A 20,679-nucleotide genomic window follows, 5' to 3' on the forward strand; every position below is an offset into this window, starting at 1 on the left:
TGTAGTCCCAGCTACTCGGGAGGCTGAGGCAGAAGGATTGCTTGAGCCCAGGAGTTTGAGGTTGCTGTGAGCTAGGCTGACATCACGGCACTCACTCTAGCCTGGGCAACAAAGCGAGACTCTGTCTCAAAAAAAAAACAACAAAAAAACCAATAATGGCTATCTATAACAAACCCACAGCTAGCATCATAGTGAGTGGGGAAAAATGGAAAGCCTCTAAAATTTGAAGAAAACAAGGATGCCCACTTTCACCAGTTGAATTCAACATAGTAGTGGAAGTCCTAGCCAGAGCAATTAGGCAAGAGAAAGAAACAAAGGGCATCCAAGTTGGAAAGGAAGAAGTCAAATTACTGTTTTTTTCAGATGATCTGATATTATATCTAAAAAACCTAAAGATTCCACCAAAAAACTGTTAAAGCTGGTAAATAAATAGGGTACAGTTTCAGCATATCAAATCAACATACAAAAATCAGTGACATTTATATATATCAACAGTGAAAAAACTTAAAAAAAAGTATAGAAAGCAAATTCATTTATAATAGCTACAAAAAATATAAAATGCCTAGGAATAAATTTAACCAAAGAAGTACAAGATCTTTACAAAGAAAACTATAAAACGTGGACAAAAGAAATTGAAGAGGACACAAAAAAGATATCCCTTGTTAATGGATTAGAAAAATAAATATTGCTAAAATGTCAATACTACCCAAAGTGATCTACAGATTCCATGCAATCCCTATCAAAATACCAATGACATTTTTCACAGAAATAGAAAAAAAACCCCTAAAACTCATATGGAACCACAAAAGACCTGAAATAGTCAAAGCAATCCTGAGCAAAAATAATAAAGCTGGAGGCACCATACTACCTGACTTAAAAATAGACTATAAAGCCATAGTAACCAAAACAGTATATACTGGCATAAAAACAGACAAATAGACCAATGGAATAGAATAGAGAGTCCAGAAAGAAACGCACACATTTACAGTCAACTCATTTTTCAACAAAAGTGCCAAGAACATAAACTGGGGAAAGGACAGTCTCTTCAATAAATGGTGCTGGGAAAACTGGATAATCATATGCCAAAAGAATGAAGCTAGACCCTAGCTCTCACCATATACAAAAATAAAGTCAAAATCGATTAAAGATTTAAATGTAAGACCTGAAACTATGAAACTGGGTAAAGTCATTCTGGGTAAGACCTCAAAAGCACAGGCAACAAAAGCAAAAAGAAACAAATTGGATTACATCAAGCTAAAAAGCTTCTGCACAGCAAACTATCAAGAGAATGAAGAGACAACCTACAGAATGGAAGAAAATATTTGCAAACTGTCCACATAACAAGGGATTATAACCAGAATATATAAGGAATGAAACAACTCAATAGCAAAAAAAATCCAATTAAAAAATGGGCAAAGATCTGAATAGATATTTCTCAAAAGAAGACATACAAATGGCCGACAGGTATATGAAAAAATGCTCCACATCACTAATCATCAGGAAAATACAAATCAAATCTCAGTGACATATCATCTCACCCAGTTAAAATAGCTTTTATTAAAAAGACAAAAACAAAACAAAACAAACGAACAAAAAACATGCTAGTGAGGATGTGGAGAAAGGGGAAGGCAAATTAGTACAGCCATTGTGGAAAACAGTATGGAAGTTCCTCAAAAACTAAAAAGAGAACTACCATATGATCCAAAATAAAATAAATCAGTATATTTAAGACATATCTGCACTCCCATGTTTATTGCAGCACTATTCACAATAGCCAAGGTATGGAATCAAACTAAGTGTCCATCAACGGATGAATAGATAAAGAAAATGTGGTACATATACACAATGGAATATTATTCAGCCAAAAAAGGAATAAAATCCTGTCATTTGCAGCAACATGGATAGAACTAGATGTCAGTTGATGGATATCCCAATTTTCCTGATTTGATCATTACACTTTGTATGCAAAATCAAAATATCATGCATACCCTCAAAATACATACAACTCTTATACATCAATTTAAAAAAGAAAGAACTCACCAATTATCTAGTAAAATATTCAACTATAGTTAGAATATATGAATGTGCAGTAGATAAAATTAGTTTTGAATATTTTTTAAACATGATTAGAAAAGCCAATGTCTAGAAGGCTAGCGGAGAAGTGGTCCATAGTTGGAATCTGGCAACATGAAATCTGAAGAATTGGCTAATGACAGATTCTTCAGAACTAGAGCACTGTCAAAATTTCTGATGAAGGGAATAGGTAATTAGGCAAGTGAAGTCACAGAGACACTCCAGGAACTAAAAGGAAGAAGGAATATAATATAAATGGAAGGCAGGTAAGAAAGAGTGAAACATGTAGAAAACTGTTATTAAAGCAAATATCACACTGCACCTACCTCAGTTCACTGAACACATTAAATTTTTAAAACACTATAAAGCAAGCTGATTTTTTAAAAACTTTCAAATTTTGAGTCAACAGATGTGAACCAACTACTTCCTAGCAAATCACTTAATCTCTGTGAAGCTGTAAAATGAGAGTAAAATTTTTTACAATTTTTTATCTTTTACTAGAAAGACAACTACCTCATGAAGAGTTATAAGGCTTACATTTCATAATGGATGGAAGAGCTTTGAAAACTATAAAAAAAGATATACAAATGTTGTACATAGTTCTTTTTCTTTTTAATGTTCACTTTCAATAGGTATATTTTCTCATCATAAAGTTAGTATAGCAATAATTATTGTAGGAAGTGAACTGTTTAACTTTTTTCTCCTGTCTTATTAGCTGATTTGCTGGGAAAGGTTATAATAGGCCAAACCAAAAATGTTTTAAGAAGTAATATGGATTTTCTTTGCTTAGAAATTGTTTTTTATTTTAAATATTTTAATTATTAATATTATTATATATTTAGATCAAAAGCCATAATGAAAATGTATACTAAAAGTATTTGCTTTAATTTGAAAAACAAATAATTAAAAAGAAAATTTTTCTATATATTAATGTAGTTTTTCCTTGCCCCATTGTAACTCAGAACAAATAATTCTTATTGCTAAAAAGTTTCTTACTAGAATTTGTCTCGTAATTTGAGTTGTGATTTCTTTGGCATCCAAGACAATCGATGGTGGAAGTGATGACACCTCTGCAGCTTTTAATCCTAAAATTATCAAAATAAAATGGAATTCAATATTATTATTGCCGGTATTTTTATGTTTGTTTTAACTAGTATTAATTTTTTCTTCACAGAGAAGCTTCCCTTGTATAGGCATATAGAACTCAATCCTCAAAATTAAGTTTTCCAAAGTTCTAGACGACAACTGACCAATTATTAGATTTAATTAATTCTCCAAAATATGTAAGGCAAATTAGAATATCAATTACCTCTCAACATACCTCTGAGATTGCAGGAAAAAAAAGAAGTAATTAGAAAATAATAGCATTGAACTTCCAATTAGAAATACAGTTGGTTAATAGAAGGTCAAAGGATACATGAGTTTTGCAGAGGAGAACATCTAGTTACAGAGCTAACAATACAGCTGAATGTTCATCTACCTAGCATATCAATGAGACAGGAATTTCTCAGAAGGTGTAATGGTAGGTGACTACTCCTTATGCAAATTAAAAGTATTAACTATATTTTCATGTTTTCAGAACTTAATTTTATTGAATAAATGCCATATAGGCTCTCTACTATGTGCCAAGAGTTTACTGTACTTATTTCTTTAGAAGCAATAGAAGCAATATCAACATTTATTGAGAAGTTATTAATTGCTAGGCACTATGCTAGGCAGTTCACATTTGATAATTCATTGAATCTTCACAACTCTACATATATGGAAAATTATCCCCATTTCATAGAAAATGAAATTGAAGCTTATAAAGATTAAACATCCGATACAAATAAGTTATCCAGTTGATTTCCCTTTTCAAATAGCAAGCAAAGATATTTTTCTTTCCCTCAAAGGGTCATAACCATAGCTAAAATAATTTTCTGAACTTTTATGTACAGATCAATTGAAAATTCTCTGAATCTGTAAAATTTAATGATTTCTATAGAATGTATCTAATCAAGTTTCAGAACATCATATGGTTTAGTAATACATTATCTTTTAAGATTTTAGATTTAATTATTAAGTACGCTGAACCTGAGAAAACAGACGAAGAACTCTGCTACTGAAAGCATGTGTAGGAAATATATAATTTTCAATTCATTGTATAACATGCAAATATAAACTAAATTACATTTTTCTAAGGACAGAAACTAATATTTCTAGGGCCTTCATGTGTCATATTTCTACATAGTTACTGGTTCAAATAAGTTTAAAAGTAAGAATAATATATGTATAATATGAGTTGGACACAGGAAATACAGTCTAAGACAATATAAGCACTCAAAAGAACAAGAGGGGAAGTTGTTTTGATTGATAGCCAAGTAAAGGGGAAATAAAAGTTTGTCTTAGAAGAATACGTAGTGTTTCAATGTATAGGTATAATTTCTACACACAATACCATAATTTTTTTCTTCTGTAAGTCCCTTAGAAAGTTTGTAGGTATACAAAATTGCTTCTTTATTTCTTGAAGTATTCTTTACATGCTGAACTTCAAAATGCATGTTTTCTACATTAGGATACAGGACATCTATATGGCACAGTTCCATAAAATGTGTAGCAAACAGTGTAAATGCCTAGAATATATAATAGACAATGAATATTAGTATCTTTTAAATTAACTAGAAAACTCTATTTTAACTATGTAAATATAAAATTTTAGTTTAATTTTCCAAGTAGCTTGGCAGGGGTGTAAGAACGAAACTAATAACTTGGAGGCTAACATGGTCAATCCATTTCAAAATGTTCTGAAAATGTATATTCAATGAGGGAAGCATGTTTATTATGTTTGCACATATAAAGGTATGTTACATTATGGGAAAGAGAATAAAACCAAACACAAAATCTTAAGAAATATATCTGAAGATACTGAAAAGATGAAGTATACTGGAAACAAAGATATTAACTGAGATAATAATTTATTAGGAAGGTAACCCACACACCAAAAAAGTCATAGCACTTCCTTCAACTTTTAAAAAACTGTAGTATAAAAGTAGCTTCCCTCCTTGTAAGTAGTTTTTTGACAGTGAAATCAATGGATTATCTTAGAAATCTGAAATTCTAAAAGTTTCTAGTTTTTAGATTTATATTGTGTTTGAGCTAGGTACTTGTAGAAGAAAAAAGAAAGAAGGTGGATAGCAAGAGAAGGAATAGTTTTATATATGATTAAAAAATGAAAATTCTTAACTACATACTCAGCAAATCAAAAAGGGTATAAAACAAACCAAATTTATAAAGCTACAGGAAAATATTTAGAAACCAGTAAATTATGTAGAAGCTAGGGATCATGTTGAACAACAATAATGTCCTTAAAAATTATGTATCAAACCAATCTATTATAGTAACTTTGTAAACTCTATTTCAGGTTAATTCAATTTAGCAAATAATTATTCAGGTCCTGTATGTTTCAAGGATTGTGCTAGGCACTAAGGGGACTAGGTTAGAAAAATAATAAATAACTTTAAGCTCCTTAAAAGTAAGTAGCAATATCATATTTTTACTAAATTATTTATATTAGAAAAGAATATTCAAAAGTAATATGAAAAGCACTATTCTTAACTATTACAGGATGCTTAAAAAAGATATTGTATTAGGGTTCTCCAGAGAAACAGACTGACAGGATGTGTATGTGTGTGTGTTTGTGTAAAGAGACTTATTATAAGAAATTGGCTCATGCAATTATGGAGGCTGACAAGATCGAAGATCTACAGTAGGCAAGCTAGAGACCCAGGAGAGCCAACGGTATGATTCCAGTCTAAATACTGGCAGGCTCCAAACCCAGAAAGAGCTGATGTTTCAGTTTGAATCCAAATGCAGGAAAGAACCAATCTTCCAGATAGAAGGCAGTCAGGCAGGAGGAGTTCCCTTTTACTCTTGGGAGAGTCAGCCATTTTTTCTATTCAGGGTTTCAATTTATTGAATGAGACCTACCCACACCAGGGAGGGCAACCTGCTATACTCAGTCTACCAATTCTACTGCTAATCTCATCCAGAAACCCCCTCAGTCAACGTTATTGCATGTGAAACAATTAATGAAATGCCTTCATATTCTGCTATTTAATTTGATTAAATTAAAGCTAACTGACTAATTTTACATTATTTATATGTGTTGATTTCCTTCTTTCCTTGTCTATATCATGGCTATCATATTAATTATTCCATTTTTATCAGAAATGAAGAAACAAAAATATAAATGCTTAGTACCTAAATTGTGTAAAAAGCTATTTGTGGGCACCTGTAAAATCCAATCATGATAAATACATAAAGAATACATGAAAAATGACTCGACATTAATATACTTAAAATAAAAGTGAAGAATACCAGAAGACCAGCAAAATGAGGCAGCTGGTGTGCCTCTCTTCAGAGAGCAATCAGGATACCCATCAAATACCCATATGTTGAATATATCATCGGAGAAAGAAGATTGAAAATAACAGATAGGTGACAGGGAGACACTGAGGATGAAGGTAGAGGCTGAACTGTCTGCTTGGGACCACTGAAAGCCTTGAGCAGCCCCCAGACTCAGACCCAGGGAAGGGGTAAGCCAGGGACCTTTAGGGCTATACATTTCCATCTCAGGCCTTTACACTTCCCCAGAGCTAGCTGGGGAGCTCTTTCCCCAGTGCTCTAAGCTCTGCCTGAGGCTGCTGCTGACCCGCTGCCAGGGCAAGGAGAAAGACAGGAACCTGGGTGATCTCCTATGCCCCCAAATCAACTTACACTGACACACCTGTGGGCTGCTGCAGGACCATGGGGTGTTCAATCCAGAGTTGCCTGCCTGGCTGCTCCCACAGAGAGGGATATACCCACCCTATGGCTGGACTGCAACTGAATGGCAGTAGGCTTCCTTGAGCATTCCATGGGCCCCTACCCATCTCTCCCTGTCTCAGTCAGTGCTTGAATTCAGGGGGCCTGAGCACAGATCTGTAGGTCTGATACCTTACTCCTAAGACTCCATCATGTCATTCAGGGGCATGGATGGGAGATTTGTGAGCTGATTTCAAGTGAGGAGGGAGCCCTGTGGGTAGAACTGAGAGGAGCTTGTGGTGTGGGTCCGTGCTGTGGAACACATGTAGGCCACAGCTCCCCCAACAGGAATGGCTGCAGAATCCATGCTTTCTGTCCTGGGCAGAGAGGCTTGCAACCTCCAAGAGTTTTGCTGCTTGAATGTGGTTGTCCTTTGATTGGCTGGGTCAGTTTGGCCGGCTGCTGGTGGTGTAACCGGCTCCATAAACAAGAAAACATTTTTTATATTTTTTTTCTTTGTAGTTCTCTTATGTTTCAAGTTCCCAGGCCAGTAAGATTTGCTGACCAGAACTTTGTAACTTTCTGTTGCACTGATGAATTCCCTTTTGAGTTCCTTTCCCAGTAACAGTGGAGCATCCTTGTGGCCACAAGATAACTACAAAGCTTTACACCACCTGTCTGTCTGGAGAAGACATGATAAGCAATACCCCACTACAGATTGTGCCCAAGGACCCACTATGCCTGCACACGGGCTAACAGAATGACCAATATTAACCCCTAGCTCATTATAATACTAAAATTCCCACCCTGGGAGGGACTTATCCACCATTTTTGATCATGGGATGTATGTACTAGCATGATTACTCACTGTACTTGCATATCCTGCACTCCACTCCAAACACGTAATGATGCTCACTCCCCTCATGAATTATTCATTTCACCTCCAGAAAACCACCTGAGCCTGTTGATCAGGTAGGTGGATTTGAAGCAGTTCCTACCTCCCTCCTCCCAGTTGACATGTCCACCGTAATAAATCCTTTCTTCTTGACAATCCTTAGTGTCTCAGTAATTGCCTTTCTGTGTAGTGAGCAACAGTGAACCTTCTTGTGGGATTGGTAACAGTGGTCAGATGCAGAAGGGAGATTCGCTGAGTAAGGCGAGTGGGAGCTGAGTGACCCTACCCCCGCCCACTGGACTGTGGATGCTGGACTGCCCCTCCCCCATGGGCAGGTTCTTTGGCTGGTGGGGGTGCCTCTGCTTCTTCCTGGAGGATTCCCCCAGTGCCAGGAGCTGACTTCTAACACCTGAGATGGCACATGCGCCCACCTTTGGGGATCCTCCCTTGCCCAACCCAGCACTTTCAGAGCTTGAAGTCAAGGCTTTTGAATTAACCCAGTAAGTCAAAAATAAAACAAATCAAAAGAAATGATGAAAGGCCAGCTTCACCCCTTCTCATACGCCTTGGCAGTGGTTCAGCACAAGAAGAACCCCCTGAGAGTTCCAGTGCCTTGCCAGTGCTTCTCATGATTGATTATGGCCAGGCATGGGTCCCACAAACACCACCACAGCTGTCTTTCTTCTTCAAGTGCCACCTACTGGTAAGGAGGTCAACTTGTACAGCCCATTACATCATTTGTTGATTCACTTGTACAGGGCTTGACTGATTTTTACCTGCAAGCATGGCCTGGAGACTAAATTGGATGTCCCAATATAATTCATACTGTTAGAAGTGCACAAGGCTGGGGAAAGAGATAAGATTCCCGAGACTTCTATCTCCATTTCTCAACAGGAGGCAGTAAACCTGCCCACATGCATAGTACACCACCACTACAGGCCACAAATAACTAGCATTTGAGAAAACCACCACACTAGAACTATCTACAATCAAAAAATTCTTTCATAGCCTAGGCCTCCTCAAAGTACCCACAAAAAAAGCCAAAGGTCCTTACCCAACATATGGTACAGTCATAACCTTAAAGGGGTGGGGGGTGGGAAATGTCCCATCTAAACAAAAGAAAATTCAAAAACAAGAAGTGACAGTCTCTGGATAAAAAGGAATCTGTGTAAGAACTCTGGCACTATGAAAAAACAGAATGTAACAACCCCCCAGAGGATCATGTCTGCTCTCTTAACAATGGATCCCAACCAAAATGAAAATACTGAAATGACAGATAAAGAATTCAAATTATAGGTTGTAAGGAAGCTCAATGACATCTAAGAGAAATAGCAAACCAACTCAAAGAAATCAGAAAAACAATTCAGGACATGAATGAAAAATTTACTAAAGAGATAGATATATTAAAAAAAAATAAAACTTCTGGAAAGAAAAAATTCATTTAGGGAAATAGAAAACACGATGGAAAGTTTTAACAATAGACTAGACCAAGCAAAAGAAAGAATTTCAGAGCTTGAAGACAAGGCTTTTAAATTAACTCAGTAAGTCAACAATAAAAAGAATCAAAAGAAATGAGAAATATCGGATTACTTAAAATACTCATACATAAGAACATAGGTATCCCTGAGGGTGAAGAAAAAGCAAAAAACTTGGAAAACCTACTTGAGCAAATAATGGAGGAAAACGTCCCTGGTCTTGCTAGAAATTTAGACATCTAGATACAAGAAGCTCAATGGACTCCTGAGAGGTTCACTGCAAAAAGGACATCACCAAGGCAGACATGCATATGTTGAATCATCCTGGTATCTCTGGGATGAATTTTACTTAATTATGGTGTATTTTAACATGGTGTTATATTCAGTTTGCTAGTATTTTGTTGAGAATTTTTGTATCTATTAATATGTTCATCAGGGATAGTGACCTGTAGTTTTCTTTCCTTTCTTTTTTTTTTTTTTTGTATCCTTGTCTGGTTTTGGTATCAGGGTAACGCTGGCCTCATAGAGTGAGTTTGGAAGTATTACCTGCTCTTCAAGTTTTTGGAATAGTTTGAGTAGAACTGGAATTAGTATGCAAATCAATAAATGTGATACATCACATTATCAGAATCAAGGACAAAAATTTCAATAGATGTTGAAAAAGCATTTGTCAAAATTCAAAATCTCTTCATAACAAAAACTCTCAATAAACTGGGTACAGAAGGAATATACCTCAAAACAATAAAGGCCCATATTACAAACCCACAGCTAACATCATACCGAATGGGGAAAAATGGAAAGCCTTTCCTCTAAAATTTGAACAAAACAAGGATATCCACTTTCACAAGTTTTATTCGACATAGTACTGGAATGCCTAGCCAACACAATTAGGCAAAAGAAGGAAAAAAGGGACATCCAAATTGGAAAGGAAGAAGTCAAATTTTCAGATGATATGATATTATACTTAAGGGACTGAGATCCCAAAAGCAAATACAATAAAAAAAATAAATGGGACTTAATCAAACTAAAAAGTTTCTGCATAGCAAAAGTAATAATCAACTGAGTAAACAGACAACCTACAGAATGGGAGAAAATATTTGCAAACTATACATCTAACAAAGGACTAATATCCAGAATCTATAAAGAACTCAAACAAATAAGCAAGACAAAAACATAACCCCATTAAAACATGGTCAAAAGACATGAACAGACATTTTTCAAAAGAAGATAGACAAATGGCCAGCAAACATACGAAAAAATGCTCAAAATCACTAATCATCAGGGAAGTGCAAATTAAAACCACAATGAGATGCCACCTCACTCCTGTCAGAATGGCCATTATTAAAAAGCCAAAAAACAGTAGATGTGGGCATGGATGTGATGAAAAGAGAATGCTTATACACTATTGGTGGGAATGTAAATTAGTACAGCCTCTATGGAAAACGGTATGGAGATTCCTTGAAGAACTAATAATATGATCTACCATTTGGTCCTGCAATTCCACTACTGGGCATCTACCCAAAAGAAAAGAAGTCATTATATCAAAAAGATACCTGCACTCATATGTTTATGGCAGCACAACTCACAATTGCAAAGATATAAAATCAACCTAAGTATCCATCAACTTATGAGTGGATAAAGAAAATGTGGGGTATGTGTGTGTGTGAGCATGTCTGTATGAAAGAATGAAATAATGTCTCTTACAGCAACTTATATGGGACTACAGGCCATTATCCTTAGTGAAGTAATTCAGGAATGGAAAAACAAATACCACATGTTCTCACTTATGAGTGGTAGTAAACTCTGGGTATGCATGGTCATACACAGTGTCACAATGTACACTGGAGATTCAGAAGGAGGAGAGTTGGGGGGCAGATTAAAGGATGAAAAATTACCTATCAGGTACAATGTATACTGTTCAGGTGACAGGTACACTAAAAGCGCAGACTTCACCACTATACAATTCATCCATGTAACAAAAAACCATTTTTATCCACTAAATGAGGAGGGGACGGGTATTTGTATACACAAGGAGTGCAATGCGCACTACCCGAAGGATGGACATATTTGAAACACGGACTTCGGTGGGGGGGGAACCAAGGGCAACACACGTAACCTAAACGTATGTACACCCATAATTTGCTGAAATAAAAAAATAAAATAAAATAAAATAAAAAAATAAAAAATAAAAATAAACTAAGCAACAGTTAAATGAATATATCCTTACTAAGTTAGCAGAAACATATTTGATAATAGAACACTTGAATTTTTCTAATTCTCAATGTATATTCCTGGGGTTTAAAGCCCCAAATCTGTGGTCAGATAAGACTGGAAAAGATGGAACTCTTTTGCAGACTCACAATAAACATTATTAAAACCTCTGGGGGAAAAATACCTTTAAGCTCAGTAGATATTCACAAACAGCATAACAAATGCCTATACCTTCTTCTGTATTAGTACCTCTGCCAAGTTCATCAATTAATATGAGTGATTTGTCATTAGCATTATGTAGAATATATGCTATCTGAAAAACATAATGTTAATATTATTCATTGTAACCAAACAGCTGTCACTATCAAAGAAAAAATAAGGAGAAATCCAGTCTCTTTATTAGTTCATCTGAAATGTATTTTTATAGAGGAATCCTGCTTAGCAGAAAATATTACATTGCTTTTCTTTCCAAAAATCTCATGACTAGTAATTACAATAGAATAGCTGATGTGTATATAATATATCTATGCATACGTGTATGAGACAACACAGAATAAATAACCTTTACCTAAAATACTGATGTTTTAGATACAGTAAAACAAAACTGTGAATTAAATGTTTAAATAAAGCACAAAGATGGTCATTTTCTTCTCCACAAATAACTAATCAATTGCTGTCATAAAATACTGAAAACCATCTCTCAAGTTTACTTTAATATCTCTTTTATTCAGTAAAGATGGAAAGAATAATTTAGGAAAAACTACCTAAGTCTTGATTCTTGGTTTAACAAACACATTTAAATCCATGACCAAGAAAGACCAAGACAAATTGACAGAAATGCTCCTTCCTCAGTGAGGATTATTAACCTCTTCCTCAAAAAATAGAATTCCACCTTTACTATATTATGACACAAGAGTAACTTTCGTAGACATTTCACCTTTCTATGAAACTAAGGTTCTTGAGAGTTAGGACCATTTAAAAATATACTTCAAGTACCTATTAATAGTATATTCCTATATTCTCCTATAGATATTCAATATGTAATAAATAATTTTGTAAATTGTGGCACAAATGATAACTTTGTTCAATTCCTATTTACTTGCCCGAAAATTATCCAACTGTATAGTGATCCAATAATTCCTACCTAATACAGATATCCCAAGAGCTATACTTAATTCTTTTAGCCCTCAAGCCTACTTGACATTTGCTCAGATAAAAAATAGGTGATGATACATACTCTGGTACAGAAAGTATAAATTCTATAAGGACAAAGAAGAGGATGATTTTTTAAAAGCCTTCTAACAGTGATCTTTTATTTTAAAATCAAGCCTCTGAGGAACAATAATACTACGTAAAATAGTACTGAACCAGTCGTCATTTTCTGAAAAGTCTTTTATATATTCCATATAAAAACATTTAAGCACACTTTTATCACTCAATAACACTATTTTTTCTTTTAAAACTGTATTTTTCAATAAAACATTCACTTCCTTTTCCACAGAAGACGGAAATTAGGAAGCTGTCTTTTACTGCCCTCTGGCTCTTAGAAAGGGGTATAAGCACATCTGTATGCTTTAGTGTAAGGATACTTTCTCACATGATAACTGGCCATTAGTGGAAGAACTTTTTAACATAACATTTTTCTTTGGATACCTCTTTCATTTCCTTCATAAATGTTGATGAATTTGTTTCAATATCATCATCAGTACTGATTCTTGTAAAAATCTGTTTAGCAATTCTAAAGGAAGAATATTCTGCTGGAACATATGATCCTGTAAAGTATAAGGTCAAGGTAAATTAAAATACTTTTATAAAATATAAATACTAACAACATTTTGCACTTCTCATATTATTTACTAGGATAATATGCTTGAAAGAGCACTGGATATGGAGTTAGAAGACATGCCCTGAGTTCTATCACCTATTGTATTACCTTAAATAGTACTTAAACTCTCCCTATCTCCTCTTTCTCATATATAAAATGAAAATAGTTGCCCTACGTACTGTACAAAGTTATTTGGAAGTTGATAGTATATGTTCAAGTCCATTAGAAACATATTGTTATAAACTTGATAAAAAATTTAAATAATTTAGTTAAATGATAAAGAATATTCAATGTATGAAAATTTGAAGGAAATGTTTATAAAGCTTATAAAATATGAAATAAAAAAATTTAAAGGAAATGCTTATAAAACTCAAGTTGATAAAATAATTATAGAAAGATATTAGGAAATATCTATGTTATTACAAATATGCAGAAATATCCAGAAGCAGAATGAAAGCAAAACATGTAATAAAACAAAAAAGAGGTGAGTTTTTATCCACAAAATTGTTTCTGTCTGAGAAGTTATTGTGCTAACTAATCTAAAATACTCATCTTGTGAAAACAAATCAATCTGATTAATGCACCCATCTCTATACACAGTGAGATATAAAAGGCATTCTAACATCACAAGAAGATAAAATATACAAGTAGTTGAAATGGAAAAGCATCATATACACAGAACTCTGAATAGATAAAATGGGGAAATAATGGGAGTGAAGAAACAGAGCCAGATTACTCCAAAATTTAAAACAAAGGATGAAGGATTAAAGCCTAGCTCTGAGGAATAAGAACTAGCAGAAAAAGAATGCAAAAGTCAGGCTAATATTAATAAAAATAAAAGCAGTATTAGTAACAATAGTAACTATAATGCACCTACCATTTCACATACCAGGAATTTTATATTGTCTTAATTCTCAAAATAATCCATTGAATTAGCTATTATTTTTCTCATTTTACCAATGGAAAAGTGGAGGCCAAAGATCACAAAACTAGTTAAGATGTACCTCTTCCATGCTACTCCATTTTTTTTATTTTCTTAAAAGCATGGATTATAAACTTAGAGCAGCTTTTAACACATAATAATCTCATGGTAAATATTTGCTGAAAATAAATAATAAAGTGATGGAGCCAGAATTTGAATAAGAACTGTTTGGCTCAAAATGAAAACAAAAACAAACTTTCCATTTCTCCAAGATACCAGGAATGACCTGCTACCTTCTTAAGATTCTGGAGAAGGTGGGTCATTTCGTCAATTTAGAGCAAAGATTCTAGAGTCAGGCTGCCTGGGTTTGAATCCTGGTGTTGCTTCTTACAAGCTACATAATCGTGGACAAATTACTTCTCAATGCTTTGAATTACTCATCATAACGTAGAGTTAACAATATCTATCTTATTAGATTTTTATGATTATTAATTAGGTAATTAATACATGTATTATGATGATACATACAAGGTACACGGAACAGTGCTTGCAATAGTGAACACTCAGTGTTAGCTATTAGGGCAAGCTGGGTAGAAAAAGGCAAAAAACTGATCCTGGGTGGTCTTGAGCAATCCTTTGAGCCTGACTTTCCTCATTTTACAGACATTCAACAAATATTTATTGAAGGCCCATTATGTGTTGGGGTGAATAAAATAGACATGGGCTCTGCCCTCAGAGAGCAAAATTTATTGACTTCTTATATACAACTTTCTTACAAATTTTTTCAGAGGGATTAAATGGGAAAATAAATGTAAAATTCCAAGTAGAGAATACAGCATATATTAATATTAATTGGTATATGTTTGTATCTTCTCTGCTCTCTTACTCTTTGCCAGCATTTCTTATCTAGATTATCACAGAAGCCTCCTGGCCAGTGTTTTGCTTCTAGATGGACTCTATACACCAGCCAGAGTGATCTATCTAAAAGTCAAATCCTATCATGCTATTCTCTTGGTAAATTTCTTCAATACATCCCTACAAATTACTGGATAAAGTTCGGTCTCCTCAGGTAAGTACATAAGGCCCTTTGACATCTAACTCGTACCCATCTCTCCAGCTTTATCCCCCACCACTTCTCACAGTCACTCTTTGTTCTACAAAGCCAAGAAATTACAAAGCCTTGGGACCATTTGTAGTTCCTTGGGCACATCAATACTGTTTTTTGCTTCCATATTTAGAACATGCTCTTATCTCTGCCTGGAAAGTCTCCTTCTTTCTCATACCTTCCTCTTAAATCCACAGTATTTTATTTATATTATCACACTTAGTCCTTATGACAATTCTTAGAAATAGGTACTATTATAATCTTCATTTGCAAACAGGAAAACAAAGGTTTAAAGAGATTAAATAATTTACCTAAGACTACACAGCTAGTAACTGGGCAAGCTGGCAAGCTAGATCTACCTCCAGAGTTTATGTTCTTAACTTTCATGCCTTTCAAGTGCACTGTTGCCTTTTTGCTCAGACCATATGAGATATTATGCACACTTTTAGGAGTTTTATAGGTTAAAGATGGTCAATGACAAGAGAAATAGAATAATTATCTTCACATATTTGAAAAGTTAATATCAGGTGAAAGACTAGATTATTCTGTGATACATAGAAGAATTAGACTAATAAGCAAAAGTTATGGAAAGTCAGATTTCAGGTAAGTATAATGAATGCTCTAACAAGTAGAGCTGTCCAACAACTGGACAGTCTGCTTTTTAAAGTACAGAGATCCTCATAGTTATTGAAATAAAAGTATTGCTATTTCACATATGAGTCAGACAGTATTCTTGGAAGGGAAATCAGCTAAGATGTCCTTTTAATTCCAATAAAAATCAAACCTCAATAAAATATTTACCCTTCATTAATTCATTCATCTCTGATTTCCCTTTCCAATACAAGGGTGAATTTGTACTGTATCACCAATATTATCATTGCTGTGTTCCCCTTAGAATTCATTACATTAGATCAGGGTTTCTCACCCATGACACTATTAACATCTTGGACTCAATAAATCTTTCTTATGTGTTGATGAGGAGAGAGGGGAAGAGCAACTGTCCTGTGCACTGTAGGATGTTTAGCAGCATCCCTGGACTCTACATTTCCCACAATTGTGACAACCAAACTCTGGGGGTTGGAGGACCAAAACCACTCCTGGTTCAGAACCACTGCATTAGGGCCACACATCTCATCTCTGATTCATATGGTCCTCAAGGAAATTCAGTTTTCAGAGATAGGAGTTAAGTTGTGCCTCTACATCAAGAAATACATGACAATGTTGGGTCAGTGACAGCTATTTTCATGCATGTCTGCACATGTATACATATAATACATCAATTGCTGTAGCCAAGTTATTGGTACCCCTCAAATTAAGGGATATGTTTCTCTGCCCAATGTTGTAATTTCGGAAAAATCTCACAAGGATTATTAAAGGCAGCTAGCTGGTTATCCTACTCATTTTATTTTTTCTTACAACAAAGTTTGTTTCTGAACCTGAAATAATTACATGACTCAATTTAGTAATAACTGATACAACATTAATATAGTAAAGACATTACTACTGTAATATGCCACAAAATTTTTAGTGCAATGCAATCCAAATTGGTGGAGCTTAATGAATACTCAATAGTAAAAGTTATGATCTACATACTAGACATACTATTAATACTTTTAGGTAAGAGAATCTATTCCCAAATAAATTATCTGGACAACTAAAAATATATAGAAAAAATTAACCGGGCATGGTGGTGCATGCCTGTAGTCCCAGCTACTCGGGAGGCTGAGGCAGTAGGATTGCTTGAGCCCAGGAGTTTGAGGTTGTTGTGAGCTAGGCTAATGCCATGGCACTCACTCTAGCCAGGGCAACAGAGTGAGACTAAGTCTCAAAAAAAAAAAAAAAAAAAGGAGAATCTATTCCCAATTGTTCTTGGGTTAATTAGGCACCAGGCACAAACCACTTTGAAAAGAAAGCTGAATTGGTAACTATTAACATAAAGTAAAGCCGTAACTTACCAATCTGGGCCATAATCTGACAAAGAGCAATCTGTTTTAAATATGTGGATTTCCCACTCATATTTGGTCCAGTTATGATCAAAAAATTACTCCCTTCTGTGATATAGGTATTATTGGCAACAGGTTTTTCCACAGATATTTTTTCAAGAATGGGATGCCATCCCTGTTTGATTGCTAAAGTATCAGTAAACTCTGGTCGAACTGAAAGAAAAAAATAAAATTGTTTTAAAAGCTTAATATATTTTATTTATATCTAAAGATTTTGTAGTGTGTATGTAGCGTACCTGAGTGATTTTACTAGGGTCAATTTGGGACAATAACACTAAAGTATTATTTTATCCCACATGCCTGCCCAAATCCCTCTAAAGTATTAATATAATGGACACACTCTAATCACTATCACAACTTTTATTCACTTCCAGAGAATTCTAGAATTTAGTTCCCTTTCACTGCTCCAAAACAGTTTATAAAATTTTTAGATTTGCATAGGTTAGAAAGAACTAAGTAGCTACTGACAATACTTTTAAAACAACAATTGATTACCAGTACTACGGAATTGCACATTTACTTACCCTACCCTATATTCTTTCAAACGTTACCCTACCTTAAACATTATTTCCCTACTTTAAATACCATGCCAAATTTGGTATACTTAGCTTTCAAAATGAGGTATAAAATATAGAGTAAAGCCAAATACAAAAATAGTTTTCTGTCTAAGCCCTTGGAGAAATTTTGTCTAATAATGAATTTCAGGGGATAGAGCAAATCAGACACAAAAGATTTGTTGATTTATAGAAACAAATAATGATAAGGTCTCTATGGATACCATCCAAGATGGAGGGAGAAGAAAGAAGGTGGAAGGACAAGTGAAAACTAAAATGCTACATCTCTCTAAATAAAATACATAGATAAACTTGAAAACATTCATTATAAAAGTGATGTTGGTGAGAGGAAAAATTTTTAAGTACTTTCAAAAATTCAGTATTTATAGGTTTGGAGTTTTAGAACGGTCCCTCTCAAACTAAAATGGAACAAAATTAAATCTCTTAATAGTTAAGAAAACTACTATTGGAATAGCTGACCTCAAAAGGTAAGGTTTTGACTGCCAAGGAGATATAAAAGATTGAAAAGTTTTGGCCTTTAAAATACCAATGGAAAAAATTAATATTTCCATAAGAAATATGAAAAAATCTTTGTAAGGTACTCCCAATAAAAATGAATTAACATAATATTCTGGAAATGTTACTGCTAATTTTAACTAGAAATATTTTTAATGTTATTAAGTCTATAATTTTGCAACCATAATTACCACATACTAGTCCTGTAAAATTGCATACTAGAGAATGGTTATAACTGATAAGTTGGATAAGAAATCTCAAGGGGCTAACTTGAAGTTTTCATTCAACATGAGAAAATTACTTAACATCTATATTCAAGGCCTGTGTATACACTTGGGATACAGAAACAAATGACATAATTCCTGATCTTGGTATGCTCACGTCTAAGGAGCTAGTGGATGAAAATGCTCAATTTGGAGATTCATTCTTTTCTATTAGTATTCGTCACACCACTTCTAATGAGTATTCAGACTTGAAATTTATAAATTTAGATCATTGTCATTTTCACCAAGGATACAGCTATACAGTCTTTGTTTGAAAAATCTTTAAAGTTTTCTGCAATTTTTCTTTTTTGATTTGCTAATTTGTGAGTGAATAATTTTTTGACTTTTAAGAAATTTTAAGGGTAATTTCACTTTTTTGATTTTGTGTCTTAGTCTTTACATTTAGGACCATAGGCAAGAGACTATTAATATATTTCAAGTAAAAAATTTAAAACATTCATAACTTTTATATAAAATTGTTTAAATGGAGTACAAATTTTAGTCTGCAACACGTTTATTCCAAAGAAACTTACCATAGTCAGAAAGAGTGCAGGCATGAGCAAATGACAGCAGCATATCCAGCATTGATACAGTGTCAGATAGTTTATATAAGCAATGAATATGTTCATAAATCTCACTAAGCAGTTTGCACACTATCCTGAAAGTACATGTTTGGTAAGATATGTAATAATGCCTTTTAAAAGGGACATACAGTGTAATACTAAAATAATATTAAATTCATTGTCTGAGGTAATATTCACAGTTGAGTTGTACACTACAGATAAAGTCTATTGTTCAGTTGTCTCATTTTAGAGATGAGGAAATTGACGTTTTTGCTCAAGGTCGCAGCTACTTAGTGGCAAAGGATACATCTTCTGATGTATTAACAACATGTTTTTGAAACAAATGCTTATATTAAATATTAATAAAATACATTTTTATTAATAGAAATATTTTATATAGGTCAAATCAAGCCCTCACTATACTTGGACAGATCCCATCTGCTAATAATTTTGTGTTTTTGCAAATGTTAAATTCAACACAAAAGCTATTATGTATTTTCTCTCTCATCCATTTTCTCTGTCTCTGTTTCTCTAACTCACACACGTGCACACACGCACAAACACAATATCTAAATAATAAAGTTTTTATGTAGCAGAGTTATACTGTGATATAGTGCAAAAGTTTTTCCCTTACAAAGATAAATATCTACCCCAAACTTACTATATATTATAACGTTCATGGTCCATGCCCTGAAATTGTTTTGAAAGTACCTTTCTCTTCTATTATTTTAGCCTAATAAATGTTCTAAATGTTCTAGTTCTTCTTTCTAGCTATATTGCTACTGTTGCATGAACAGCAGAAGAACTGACACTATTGTGATACTGCTATGGAAATATCAAGGTATGAGAAGCTGAGGGCTCACAGACCACAGGAAAAGAATAAACTGCAGTCCAAGATGGGCACATGATGTGCAAAATTCAAATTCTACATCATGGCAGAATGTGTATTACACAAATATTGGTTATGATGATATTCTTTTGCAACTAGATTTGCCCTGAAGCTTCTGTGAAGCTCAGTGATCCTAAACACAATGATAGACTTTCTTTGCTAATATTCATAATTCTACAATGGTCTATAATCAGACAGAAAGCCAATTAATAAAATTTATGATAGTTCTTCAAATTAAACCAGTTTAATTTAATATTCAAATACTTCAAATGCTCTTACATATAAGTCATGTGATAGATTTCTCGCAAAGACTCTTGGCATCTTTCATTCATTTTAATTAAATCTGTTGATGTAAAGCTGTAAGAATTTTTCACTTTAGAAATCTGCCAGGAAATTAAAAAACAAATGTCAAGATACACGCACAGTCCTATGAAATAAAACATACAGATTTTAAATAAAAGAAATATAGGTAATTAGTTCAATCACTTTAATTTTGAGATACAATATCATAAAGAAAGTATTAAGTAATGTTTGTGAAAGATAAAAGGAAGATTGCTTCAAAGAATAAAGCAGGATATTTTTGACCTAGTCCATCTGACATGA

General features: G+C 33.9%; 1 protein-coding gene across 1 annotated transcript in view; it reads right to left on the minus strand.

The window, feature by feature from the left end:
- The window catches only part of MSH4 (mutS homolog 4), a 92,712-nt gene that overhangs the window by 27,752 nt on the left and 44,281 nt on the right, over positions 1–20,679 (minus strand). The window contains exons 12-18 of the mRNA XM_012661039.1: positions 20,356–20,459; positions 19,158–19,282; positions 17,244–17,444; positions 13,090–13,208; positions 11,621–11,749; positions 4,511–4,685; positions 3,070–3,158 (exon numbers count right to left, since the gene is read on the minus strand). Coding sequence (XP_012516493.1) covers positions 3,070–3,158; positions 4,511–4,685; positions 11,621–11,749; positions 13,090–13,208; positions 17,244–17,444; positions 19,158–19,282; positions 20,356–20,459 — 942 coding nt within the window. The remainder of the gene's footprint in view (positions 1–3,069; positions 3,159–4,510; positions 4,686–11,620; positions 11,750–13,089; positions 13,209–17,243; positions 17,445–19,157; positions 19,283–20,355; positions 20,460–20,679) is intronic.

This window comes from Propithecus coquereli, unplaced genomic scaffold (genome assembly GCF_000956105.1).
Source record: "Propithecus coquereli isolate 6110/MARCELLA unplaced genomic scaffold, Pcoq_1.0 Scaffold7, whole genome shotgun sequence".
NCBI lineage: Eukaryota > Metazoa > Chordata > Mammalia > Primates > Indriidae > Propithecus > Propithecus coquereli.